Below are 13,841 nucleotides of genomic sequence, written 5' to 3' on the forward strand. Positions count from 1 at the left end.
CCTTTTGAAGAGGGACAAGGAGGTGCTCTGCCTGACATGTATGGACAGTCTATTCCAGAGTCTGGGGAGTCTCCGGGTCAGGAACCTATTCCTCCAGCATGTTTTGTTTATTGTGATGACAAGGTTTAGATCCCTGGAGCGTGTGTCTCTGAGGGATTGGGATTTCTTTAAGTGTAGCATGTCCAACAGCTCTGGGTTTGACATGGCCTTGTATGTTAATCAGAGATTGCCTCTGAGTGGACGATATGCGACAGAGTATTGGTGGAGTTTTTTTAGATGGCCAGCATAGGGTATCTGTTTTTGGCCTGTGATTCCTTTAGTGAGGTATTTCTGTGGCCTTTCCAGTTGTTGCAGATGTCTTGAGAGGTACATACCAAATGGGGCATTGTATTCTATAATGGGTCTAATGAGGGATGAGTACAGTGGGACAATGACCTCCTTTTTTCTGGATGAAAAGCCTTTAGTGATGAGGTGTACCACAAAGAAGGATTTCCTGACTGTCATGGTGATGTGGTTATCGAAGGTAAGACCACCTGTGTCACTTTTGGTGTTTAGTGTACTGCATCCGATGTGGTAATTCACGAGTACATGTTTTTTCACAAAGGGGATAACTATACATTTCTTGGCATTGAGCTTGAGCCCATGGCTCTGACAACAAGCATCTGTTTCTGTAAGGCCTTTTTGTAGTATCGGCACAGGGCACTGACTGAGTCAGCTATGCCTCTGGGGAAAGCCGAGAGTGTCGAAGGAGCAGTGAAATGTTGAAATACAAGTCGATAGTATCCACATATGGTGGGAATGTGAAGTGGTGCAAAATAACTGGCAGGTAACTAAGACTGGCAAGTAACAAACTATATGGTGCCATTTAAATAAGGAAGAAGTGAAGGAGTGATGGAGGTTCTGCTCATTTGGTGGGGGAAGAAGAACAGAGGATATGGAGAAGAGCAGAAAGAAAGGAGAAAGGTGATATTAATGGCAGGATGGTTAAAATCAGAAACTGCAACAGGTGGAAAGCTGGGGATATCAGTGATCTTAAAGAAGAAAAAATAGTATGATGGATTTGGCACATAGAAGTGAGTGGAGGTAATTGGATTTGACTAAAAAGATTAAAGGAGAAATGCAGTACTGTTTGGGGATGTATGCAAAATGTGGGGGGATGGTAGGCGGTAGTAAAAATAGAGGCAACCGGAATGAGATATATAATTTGAAGGGGAGGAGGTTTGCAATAGGTAGTATCTGAGAGCAGGGATGAACTTATACTGTGCTATGCGGTTTATGAATTGTTATAGGTAGACGATGTAATGCACCCACAGTACTACAAAAACTTTAGTTGTGTTTATTACGTTAAACTGTGGAATAATGGAACATTGTAAGATGCACTGGTCAAACCAATGTACTTAGATGTGAAGGGTACAATTTCAATAGAAGGGTTTAGAGAAAAAGGAAAGGTGTAGAGGCTGTGGTCCTCCAAGGGAATATGTCAGCTACCTTAGCATCAACAGCATTTACAAATGTAGAAAATAATTATATAATTGTAAGGAAAATAAATTGATAGCAGTAATTTATGCCTATGAGAAATTGTTTGAATTTTTGCCCTGCTGGACTTCCCTGGTCAACAGACATAACATAAATAACTAAAAAAATTCAGGAGGAAACAGACAGCAAAGTCTAGCAAATCATACGTCACAGAGAGCAGCTCTGAATAATAAGGGATGCTACTTAATTTACAAATGTGTGATCTGAAACTGAAATGTACATCACACAAGGCACACCATATATCAAATATGTTGAGAAAAGTGTATTTACAAGGAAAGCATGAAGAACTGTTAGAAGTAGTGTTAGAAATTATTTGAGAAATACCATAGTTACTCATGACAGGAGCAGAAGCAAAGTCCCAGAGATGTGCTTACTGTTATAGAAATGTGCTTAATGAAACACATAAGAATGAGAGGAGTGTTTGAACATAAACATGAGTAAGGAAAGAAATAGACTCGGTCTATTTTAAGGAAGAAATGAGCTATATCCAGCACTTCATGTTCAAAGCTGACAAGATAATAGTTTCCAATCAACTAAGAAGTCAAGTACTTGAGATAACATGCAACACACATCTGGAAATAGTAAAGTGCAAAGACAGAGGAATAGGTGCAAAGTATTATCCAAGAATGTCAACTCATATAGAAAATGAGTATAGCGTAGTGCTACCTGCAATGGTTATAACCAAAATACTAAGACAAAGATACTAGCATATGCAGTACCTTGAAAAACAGAGCACAGATTTGTTTCAGTTAAAAAGCCATGTATCTTAAATATGTGTAATATGTTATCTGACATGAATAAAGTTACAGCCACATGTGATATGGCGATTATAATAAAGTCTATACTAGTGACACAAGCGATACATAATGTGATAACTAACAGTGGTCCTGAATATAAAAATGAGTGTGAGCACAAATTCAAATTAACACACAATCCACACTACTCAAAGTCAAATGGACAACACTGCAGGAATGAAATATCTCCAAGTTCAGTTGTTTATCTGCAGAAAGCTTAAGAGCACATTCCTAACTTCAGCTATGTGAGTGATGCCTGGACATCACTACAAATTAAAAGAAATGCTGGAGACAAACTAGCAATTGAAATACTACTACAGGTTAGCCTGGAAGTGAATTATATATACAAACTGATGCAAACTAAGAATACAAAAGCCATGGGAACATTTACAGCCTGAAGCTGAAGTAATTCATCAAGTTAGTGAAGCATGATCCTGTGCTATTAATGTGGACAATGAAAAATCCACAGAAGAAATCATTGATATTTGTAAAACATATAGGTACCTCAGAATCGCAGGAAGATGAAAAATCAGAATAATCACAACTCCTGTGGTCACAGGAAATAGCGAGAGGTACAGAAAGGTTCCTCTAGTAACATGTCCAAAAAAAAAACTGTAATGCAGCAAGAACTGTTCCAGAGGAAGATCAGATGCTTAGCATGAGTAGCTTTATTAAATATTCTACAGCTGGATGGCCACTGAAGAGACAACCAGGAAGACATGAGCAGTTTGAGAATAAAACAATTATACTACAGCTTGGAAAGTAATTAATAAAAATGTTTTTGAATATACAAAGAAGTACTATTTATGAAGACAAGTCATTACATGAGCAGTACAGTTGTGAGTGTGTATGTGAGTGTGTGTGTGTGCGTGTGCGTGTGCGTGTGCGTGTGTGTGTGTGTGTGTGTGTGTGTGTGTGTATCTATTTATCTATGGGAGCTGTGACTTTCATCAACACTCCTGAATGTTGAAATCTGTTATGCTAACACACGTTGGTTAATATCACAGATGACAGACAAGTGTGTGAGATAGACAGTCTCTGGGATGGAGAATATAGTCCTTCTCCAGGGACAGTGCAGTCTCAGAGTTAGTATACAGAATTATCATGGGGAGTGAGGGTGCAGGAGGGAATGACCCCTGCAAAAATGTTGCTTTTGCCCTATTTTTTGTATTTTGCATACAAAAGGATTTTCCTCACACATGCACGGTGGACTTTTATCATCTGTGCTGTTGACCTTTTGTGGTCAACATTATTGATGTCAATATTCAGGTATATTGATCACTGTCAGTGCACCCTAACTATCTATCTGGTCTATATGAAGAGAGACAAGATTGAGCTCACTGAATATGTGTCCCATGCAGCTATGTCCCTAGCCTTAAGCAGCATCCTACCGTCACCCAGAATGATGCCTCAATACAAACAGAAAATGATTGACTTCAAAAATTGGCTTAGTTTCTGGTGTCATTCCAGTAAGATCCAGTACCTGACAACCTGGGAGGACATGACTGATAAACCAAGATGCTTTGCCAAAGATGGCCTTCATCTGTCTCCCCAGGCTTCAGGCTTCTGGCAAAGGCTCTTGGCTGTCCCATAGTGCCTTTTTAGGCAAAATCATGAGGACAAAATTACCAATGTGAAAAATTCTTCTAAACAAAATTTAAAGGTCATTCTGTTAAACACTAGGCGTCTTAACATGAAACTGCACTCATTGCAAGCATGTCTCACCCAGGAAGATGCTGATATTTGCGCAGTTACTGAAACCTGGTTCAAAGCTGCAGACAGCACCCCAGCCTTACCAGGTTACTTGTCCTACCATACTTTCAGACCCCAAATGGAGGGCTACAAAGCCAAAGGAGGTGGAGTTTCAAAATTTATCAAAGACATACACACCTGCAGTCTGGTCAAACAGTATGATGCACAGGAGACACTCCAGGTGCAGTTAACTCTTGACAAAACACCTATTCAAATCATAGCTAGCTACAGACCCCCAAACATGACTCAGGTGGCCCACTCTACCTATCTGGACTTACTTGAATCCATCAAAATGCAACCCTCTACCCTGATTTTGAGCAATTTTAACTACCCAACCATAGTGGAAGACCTATTCTAGCTCAAACACGAATGCCCAGACATTTCTCAGATTCGTCAATGCCAATGCATTGGATCAGCTGGTCGACACCCCCACAAGAGGTGAAAATATCCTCGATCTGGTACTAGCCAACATGAGTAGCCACTGTAGCACCCCTACAGTGTCATCCTCCTTCGTAAGATCCGACCAGAAAGCAATCACTTTCAAAGTCACTATCTCTGCTGCCCCCCCCCCCTGCAAGGGTCGAACAAAAAAAAACTTTTCCAAAGCTGACCACAACCTTCTGAGAGCAAATATAAGCAACTTCACAGCCACCATCTCTTCAGTTGGAACAAACACTAATGTCCAAGCCTACACCAAAATCAATATGAGCACCTATATAGCCGCAGGGTCTCAGCAATACCTGACAGGACCAAATCATCTTCCTCAAGGAAGAGTAAACCTGTTAGGTGGACAGCAGCAATAAACAGATTTTATAATAAAAGGAAAAAATTGCTGTCCAGGACCAAGAAGGATCAGATGCCAAGTTGGAAGCAAGCCCTCCTTTGAACAAACAAATAAGGTCACTAGTAAAATCCTCTAAGGTTAACTTCGAGTCCATATTGGCCACATCCACTAAGGACAATCACAATGCCTTCTTTGCATATGTCCACAATATCAAAGGTAATGCCAAAATCTGCTCTGAATTAGTGGTCAAGAATACTACATACACAAATGCCATCAATACAGCGAACCTGCTGGCAGACAAGTTCAGTGAAAATTTCACCCCACCTGCCCCCCCAGTCAGTAAACCAGGACATCCCCAACACCTGCTCCCTCCCCTCATCACCAGGGAGTAGGTCATTAATTCCCTCTCAAAGGCAAAAAATACAACTTCCGTGGAACCCAACAACATCCCTAGCTGTGTCCTGCGTGAACTCAGGCAAGAGCTGTCAGTACCACTAGGCACCCTATTCAACTAAAGCCTGTGCACTGACTTCATCCCAGCAGAATGGACGGCAGCCACTGTCACCCCTCTACACAAAGGTGGAGCCCCCACCGACCCAGGCAATTACAGGCGCATCAGCCTAACTATCCTGATCTGCAAGGCCATGGAATCAAAAGGTGCTTCAACAAAGTAATAGTTTAAGGGTGTGCACACACATGCAACCAGCTTATTGTACATTTTTTTATATTTTTCCCCCTAATAGATTTGTTTGTTATTCAATTGAATTGTACAGGTTATAGGTCACATTAAAGGTGGGAAATGTTTTGAAATGATTTATTGTGGTCTCATTTTTTTTATATCACAAAAACCTGGCATTTTAACAGGGGTGTGTAAACTTTTTATATTCACTGTATACATTCATATGCACACATGCACACAAATGCATGTCCGGGCACACTCAAATGCCCACACATGAAGTTCATGCCATGGAAGACACTAGTGTGTGGCTGGTTTAAAGACCTTATAGAGGCGAGACAAATCTAGACTGTTTCTATCTTGTATTATCCACCATGTAGATATTACATTTTGGACTCTTGGAGTTCTTGTCCCAAAGGCTTCACTGAAAATGAGTAACACTCAGAAACTCACAATTATTAAATGTAAATAAATAAAATATACATCTTAATGCATTCAGTCTTGTAGACAGAATTAAAATGTCAGCGTACTCCCATTTTTATTTTGTGTTAGTAAGCTCCATTCAAAAAAGATGTAATTATTGTTTTTCTACTGTTACAGAGTAGTTTGATAAGCTTTGTTCTGGTATTCTTTAGTGGAGTCAAGTAAAGGCTGATTTTCTTCTGACCATCTCCTTCGTTTTCTGCGACAGCTCAAGGTGGCACCCAGGGTAATTAGTGCTGCTATTATTGCACCGACTACTGCTGCCCCAACCAGCCATTGCCATATTTGTCGAGCTTGTTCTAGGTAGCGAGTCAGGACTGCTTCGACAGACTCAGGTGCTGCAAGAAAAAAGTAAAGTATGATAAGGAGGTAAACTCAGCATGATTTGCTACACATATGATCAGCTGGAGGAGTAACCAAATTATGCATGCATGTAAAAAAGAAATATTATTCAGATTTTATAAATGTTGAAGAACATTCACTTATGCTTTACAGACTTGCTGCTAATCTGAAGAGAGAACAGATAACTATTTTTGATTTATTGCAAAAAATATATGTGTAGAACTGGTTAAACAGCAAGTTTTGCAACCTTCCAGAAAATCTATTCTATATGTCTGTGTCTCCAGCCAAAGTGTTTTTTAATGTTTAGGTTGAACTTATGCTCAGCCTGGAAATCTGGGCCCAAAGCTTTATGTTCTATCTTTCCCCTTGAGCTTTATGACGTCACTCTGTCCCTATATGCCCTGCAAACACATCACGGCTACCCTTGCTGTCTGCACTTGGGCGATAACAGATTTGGCTCCTTTAATCTTTTTTCATACTCCTCACTGTTCATTTCCTTTATTATGTTGTTAACCTTCTTTTCTTTACCCTCCCAGCTAACATAATTTCTTTCTTCCTATGCAGGCTTTTTAAATGGACCCCATGGTCCAGCTGCAGGACAACCAGAGATCTGTAAAGGTATAATATAAACTTTTCTGGCTCCAGGAATATATTTCCCTAAGGATATAACATAATGTGCTATTGGCCTTGGCTGCAGATCTCTCAGTTTGTACAATCTATAAAAATGAAACATTTTTATCAGGGAAATGGCAAAAATATAATACAAAATCAGGGATGTTCTGCAAAATCAGGAACAGTTGAGAGATACAGCAGAAATGACGTGCCCCTTTAACAGAATGCAAAAACAGCTTTTTAAATCTGTTAGATGCTTATTCTGCCACATTTATGGTTACAAATGTGGTAGTGTAAACATCTAACAAATTTGGCGTTTTACTTTCTGTCATTGCACTTTGCCTGCTGGCACTGTCCTTAGCTTTCGACCGAATCATAACAGTGCTTAGGGATAGACAAAAAAATGTTCATAAGCAAGTCTACATGCTACTTATGATTGTATCTCATGCTAGGGAAGCTCTTCACAAGTTTATCCTTTACCAAATATCAGTGCATAATAGCAGTGCTCCATGCACTATAATAAAACAGCTACCGGTTAAGATCAACATACTGCTTACAAAATATGAACTTGCTTTTTTTATGATATATGTATGCAGTTAAGTTGAAAAATGAAAACACAGTTTTAATTCAGTACATATACATGTACATATCAATTCACTTTTCATTATTATATAACACCAAGTCCAGCCTGCATGGTTTCTAAGCAAAAAATATATTATAGAAAAAAGCACGCCTTTCTTACACTAGACTTAGTACCTTCAGCCTTATAGCTACCTTAGGCTGATACACACACACACATGTACACACACACACACACACACACACACACACACACACACACACACACACACACACACACACACACACACACGCACACACACGCACACACATGCACACACACGCACACAGACGCACACAGACGCACACACACACACACACACACACACACACACACACACACACACACACACACACACACAAGTCACTCATCAATAAATTCCTTACTAGGCAGGACGTTTTACAGTTTAGATGTGAGATGGTTACATAACCAGAATTCTCATTGTTTTGTGATAGTCTGCACTCACATAGCATGTTGACTCTGGACAGTATTTTTAACACCTCAAAGCAATAAATAAGTAGAACAGGAAAGAAAGAAGGAAAGGTAAACTTCACATTGGCAAGTATAGCACAATATATAATACGATAAGGACTTCATTATCAACTTAGTATCCATGGCTCAGGATTGTGGGGTATTATATTTAAAAAAAACACTCTACTTATTTTTTTCCAGTGGACACAAATAACACCTGTGACAACATAATCATATTTCAACCTAAATAAAACCATATGCTTTAAAACACTCCCATGGCCACTGTGATTCAAACTGAAATTCTTGATTGCAGAGCTCACTGATAAGCCCTCTGCCTAAGGTCAGCTGAATTCTGTGAGTCCTTAAGATAAGTCTGCACATTTTGCAATACATGGTATTGAAAACCAGGCTTGTGGCATGCAGCAGCACCCTAGATTCATAGTATATATTTATAGAGATGACTCACACACCTGTTATATCAATGGACCAATTCGTGTGAGCAGAATGTACTTTTCATAGCCACAGATCCCAGGATTTATCAGTACTGAACTGACCCTTAGTATTTATTACATTCAATAAGCAATTAGGAAAGAGAGGGCACCTATTCTTAAACACTTGTATGAAATCAGAAATGGCTCATCTGCGAGTCCGATTGCCAACACATCAATTTAAATCAGAGTGGTGCTGGGACTAGTCCTTGCTTCATAAAAAGACATTTTCTTAATACACCCAAAAATATACACACACACACACACACACACACACACACACACACACACACACACACACACACACACACACACACACACACACACACACATGCTGCCTTCTTATTGTTACCTCAAGCAGTAATCACATTGCTGCTGTTCACATCCTTTTTTTTTTTTGCAGATAAATGTTAAACAAATTATTATTTCAGTATTTCAGTAATGTAAAGAACAGGACATTAGAATTTACAATAAGGCCAGTCACCACTGATGTCTCTGTGGCATCTACTTCTCTGAAGTTAAGGCTCTGGCTGACCAAATTTGCAGACAACTGCAAATTAGGCGCAGACACAATATCCCCAATCTCCAATAATGCTCTCCACAAAGAGCTGACACAAGTAACTGCTGACAGAGCCATGAAATAAAACTAACTGCCAGGAAATGCATAATAGTATCCTTTGGGAAGCCATTCACCCTTGATAACTATCATATTGACAACAGACCTCTAAGACTCAGTCCAGTAGTCAGACACTTTGGGAACACAAGCAGACAGTAATCTAGCCTTTGACCTTCACATGCCTGCAGCATTGAGGAAATCATTCTATGATGTTCATCTTATAAACAAAGGTATGGCATCCAAGTCCACTATATTTAGCATTCATCAGACATTTCATTGACTTCAATGCCCCTTTTGGTAAGTACCCAAACAGGCACATCCAACAATTGGTACGTCCACAGAGGTTCCTCACTAAAAGAATTAATTGCATAAATAACATGCCCTCTGCGGACTGCCCCAAAGCAATATCCCTCTATTCTGTCACCTGCAGGCTGTTGAGGGGAGATCTATACCTGGCATCCAAGGATTGTCAGACCACATACTGATGGACCTCCTGCATATTTGCAAAATAAACAGCACCAGAATTACCTGTTCTAAAGACTTACACCTTGGATGTGATATAAATAGAACCTACTGGAGAAATAGGTTTGTATTCCGGAGACTATCCTTCTCTGGAACAGGCTCCCCATCAATATGAAATAGATTTCCTCCTTAATTCAGTTCAAGTGCAATTGGACAGTTAGATGGGGAAAAGAAAATTCATCCCTGATCTTTCACCTATGTCTCTAATGGACACAGGCAGCCTGCAAATGGTTTATCTCCTAGGACCCTGCTTGTAAATGCTTCATCAAGCAAGCCCCTGCTTACACTTTCCAAGGGTAACAGAACTTATCAGAGATTTGGGATGCATGGCTATGCTTAAAAAGGCTCTTGTAGCCATTAGTGTAGTACACACCTATGAATAAACATGCACGCATACACATCAAACCAACATATAATTTCAGAATCCTTACTGCAGCATTTGTACTGTGATCAGGGATCGAGTTCACAAAACTGAATATAACATTTCTTCTACTCTCAACAGTGCTGGGCAAGGAAGCAAGATTTGTGGATACGTGCATTTCTCAGCCTTACAGAGTTAATGCCTGCCCTTTGCTATTGCAAGCTGCTAAACTAACCTGCTGGCTTCTGTTCACATTTCATTTTGAATTGAAATGCTAATATCTAAACATATTAATTTACAAAGTAATGGGCACACACTGCCAAACATAAGACGTAATTATTTTCAGGTGCCATTCTACTGAGCTGCTACATTGGCGGGAGGATTTCTTAAGCCAACAACACTGAATCAAATTAATGTCTTATAATTTCAGCATTAATGCTAAGCAGACTATATGTGATTCTACATGGATAAGCATTAGTATATCTCAAAAATGATGTCAAATACATTAATTAACAATTTAGTTACAAAAGCTGTCTCTAGAGACTGCCAAATACGCATGCATCTTCCACTGAGAAGGCTCAGAAAGGTTAATTATTTAGTTCTCCATATACTGGTCCTGCATCACAGGAAATCTGCAGAATGCACTCTGTGAGGTTTTAGTTTTACTTAAACAGGTGCAGTTAGTACACAGAGGCTAAGAAGAAATAAGTATAAACACATTCTTGTTTGTTTAAAAACAGTAATTAAAAAAAATCCGTAATGAATTTACAGTATGAATGCACGTGTTTCAAGAATGCTTGATTTTTAGATAAATTATTTTATGACAAAAACACTTTAAATTACCTTCACTAGCTAATTCAGTAAACTGATCATGTCATTTTTTTAAATAAACTGTTGCATAATATGGATAACTGGGTACATCACATGAATCTTTTGACCATTCTATTAAATTGCTTTTAGTTACTCTTGCTGCAAACTGCAGTTAAGATCCTTATAAAAAAAAGACAATTTTTACTGGAGAATGGCATTTGTAGAGACAACAGATAACATAAATGTATCTGTTTTTTGTGAACTGTAAGCACCACGTTGGATCTCACTGCATCAGTGCTGCACCCTTCTTAATCCCCATTAAAAAATGAATGGTGAAAAGAAATTATGCTGTGACGTCTGAAATTAATTAACTGGTTTAGTGATGAAATGCTACTGGTAAAAACAGAACCTGTCAGTGTTTTATTATAGCTTATAACACCTCAACAACAGTTTATGAGGAAGAAAAAAATCAATGAAAGAAAGAAGAAAATGTACGTTTACTAAACAAAAGAGCAGCATATGAGAACCACAATAAAATTGTGCGGACTCTAGCATCAATTATGTTACATACTCACTTTCTTTCCCCATCGATGACATGAATAATTGTCCACATGGGCCCAATGTTAAGAGATATTTAAGCATGTCAATTAATTACATCTTGGAATGATAGCGTGGCGTTCATTTAGTCATATATCACTGAGCACATCTTATGGTAGATGTTATACCACCCAGTGATACTTCCAATTCATTTTCCTCCGGCACTGTTTAAATTAGTTTCAGTGCCATTTTCTGACTGAGTGCTAGCAAAGACGCCAACTCCTCTGTGATCCTGAAATGGAAAATGATTAAAAGAATGCCTTCAGACAGCACACTAGCCAGGTTTATCACCTGACATTGAGACTAGATCAACTTCAAACCAAGTGCATAGTTGAGGCAGAATTTAAGACTTCACTGCACCCCCTTTTACCAGGTAAGCCATTTCTTTCAGTTTTCTTATAATAGTGTATGCACATTTGGAAATATCAGACACTACACCTTACTATGATGGTTAGCCTTAGCTGCAAGATCAGTAATACTGAACTATTACGTATTGTAGCTAAGGACATTCGTTCTAACACGAGTTCTGATTGTCATTTTTGCTTATCAAAACTTAGACCTCTCTTCTTTGTGTAAATGTGAAAAATGTCAGGAATGTGAGCAATTTTCTATAGCTGAAGCAAGATGTAAATTTGATAAGTACAATTTGTGGCATTTATGAATAGAATGGCTTTCAGAAATTTGTTAAATGGGCCACAAGGGATCAGGAGATATAGCTAAACCAAAGCAGGTTATACCCTGTGCAAACATATAAAATGGCTGAGCGGGTAATTAATAAACCATGCTCATAAAAAACTGCATTCCCTGGATAGGCGTGTATTAAGGAATGCTTACTATATCATAAGAGATTCATTATGACATGACAACATAAACTTCAGTCTGTGTGTTCAGCACAAAAATAATAGGCTTATGTTCAGCAGCAGCGGTCTCTAAAGGTCTTTTGTTCCAGTATCAGACATAATCAAAGATGGTTTCTTATACACAGCTAAGTCATTAAATTACCAAGCACGCACAGGATACTTCATACTGAAATCCCTAAGTGAATGTTTGCCTACAGCTACAGTTGTTTCTGCTCCTGCTTTGCAGAATGGAAAAATGGATTTTTTAAGCCAAGACCAAATGCTGACTCCTTGTCCTACTTTATAACTGTATATTATATATTTATGAATGCACATGTTATTTTGCGTGGGTGTGTTTATGCACATTTGTATCTATCTGTCTATCTATCTATCTATTTATTAATAAAAACACACACATATACGTATATATAATTTATATGTGTTTATATATATATATATATATATATATATATATATATATATATATATATATGCAGAGAGAGAGAGAGAGAGATGTGTGTCTGTGTGTATGGGTGTACCACATTTAATCTAAAACACCGAAAGGTCAGCTGCAAAAATATCGACCACAAAAGGTAGAAAATATTGTATGTGCCGCATTACTACGCATGTCCCAAGAAACAGCCTCGGTGCAAGCAAAATCGATAAAATCTATATTAAAAAAAATTTGAAAACATAATTTTTACATCCCCCCACACCACCTAATAATTATATACTAACTCTGAGATCACACAAACACAGGTTAACATCAAATACAAACTGCGCAATACCATACCTGCCAATCGCTTACTTAGTTAACCATATCTGATTGATTAAGTAGCTGTCAGCCTATCACATGATAGCCCATTTTCTAGCACCTGTATATATATTTATATATATATATATATATATATCTATATATGGGATCCATTAATATGTTCGAACCCCACTTCACCGAGTCCACTTGTTCAAAGTAGTGAAACTTCCAACATTGACTTCGGCAGTCACATTACAGCGTGGAATGGGAATATTCCCTTTTCCCCGCTGTAGTGCGATCATGGAGTTGGTATATTTACGTAGGGGGGTGTGGGGGGCACAGGGTTGCCCCCTGCAAAAACATGTTTTAATGTTTTTTGGGGGGGGGGTAGCCTGGGGAACTAAACTTCAGCAAAAGTGCACTTTTGTTTAAGTGGACTTTTGCTGAAGGGTAGGGTCTACTGCTCTATTTTGAAGAAGTGTATTTTTGATGTAAAGCAGTAGACCCATATATATATATATATATATATATATATATATATATATATATATATATATGGGTTACCTTCATTTCATTGACAGCTCATTTTACTGACAACCAAATAAGCAAGACCAATTCACTAAAAGTTCATTTCACTGAAAATTAATTTCACTGACAACTCATTTCACTGAAACTCATTTCACTGAAACTCATTTTGTCGACAGTTATATATGGCCTGTTCCCCACTGTAGTGCAATCCTGGAGTTAGAATATATAGTAAAGGGGGGTGTGGGTGGCACAGCCCC

General features: G+C 38.6%; 1 protein-coding gene across 1 annotated transcript in view; it reads right to left on the bottom strand.

Moving 5' to 3' along the window:
* Positions 1–6,055: 6,055 nt before the first annotated feature.
* The window catches only part of TYR (tyrosinase), a 390,102-nt gene continuing 382,316 nt past the window's right edge, over positions 6,056–13,841 (bottom strand). Inside the window, exon 5 of the mRNA XM_044072204.1 lies at positions 6,056–6,363. Coding sequence (XP_043928139.1) covers positions 6,137–6,363 — 227 coding nt within the window. The 3' untranslated portion in view covers positions 6,056–6,136. The remainder of the gene's footprint in view (positions 6,364–13,841) is intronic.

Source organism: Protopterus annectens, chromosome 5.part0, assembly GCF_019279795.1.
Source record: "Protopterus annectens isolate FY-2018-M chromosome 5.part0, PAN1.0, whole genome shotgun sequence".
NCBI lineage: Eukaryota > Metazoa > Chordata > Ceratodontiformes > Protopteridae > Protopterus > Protopterus annectens.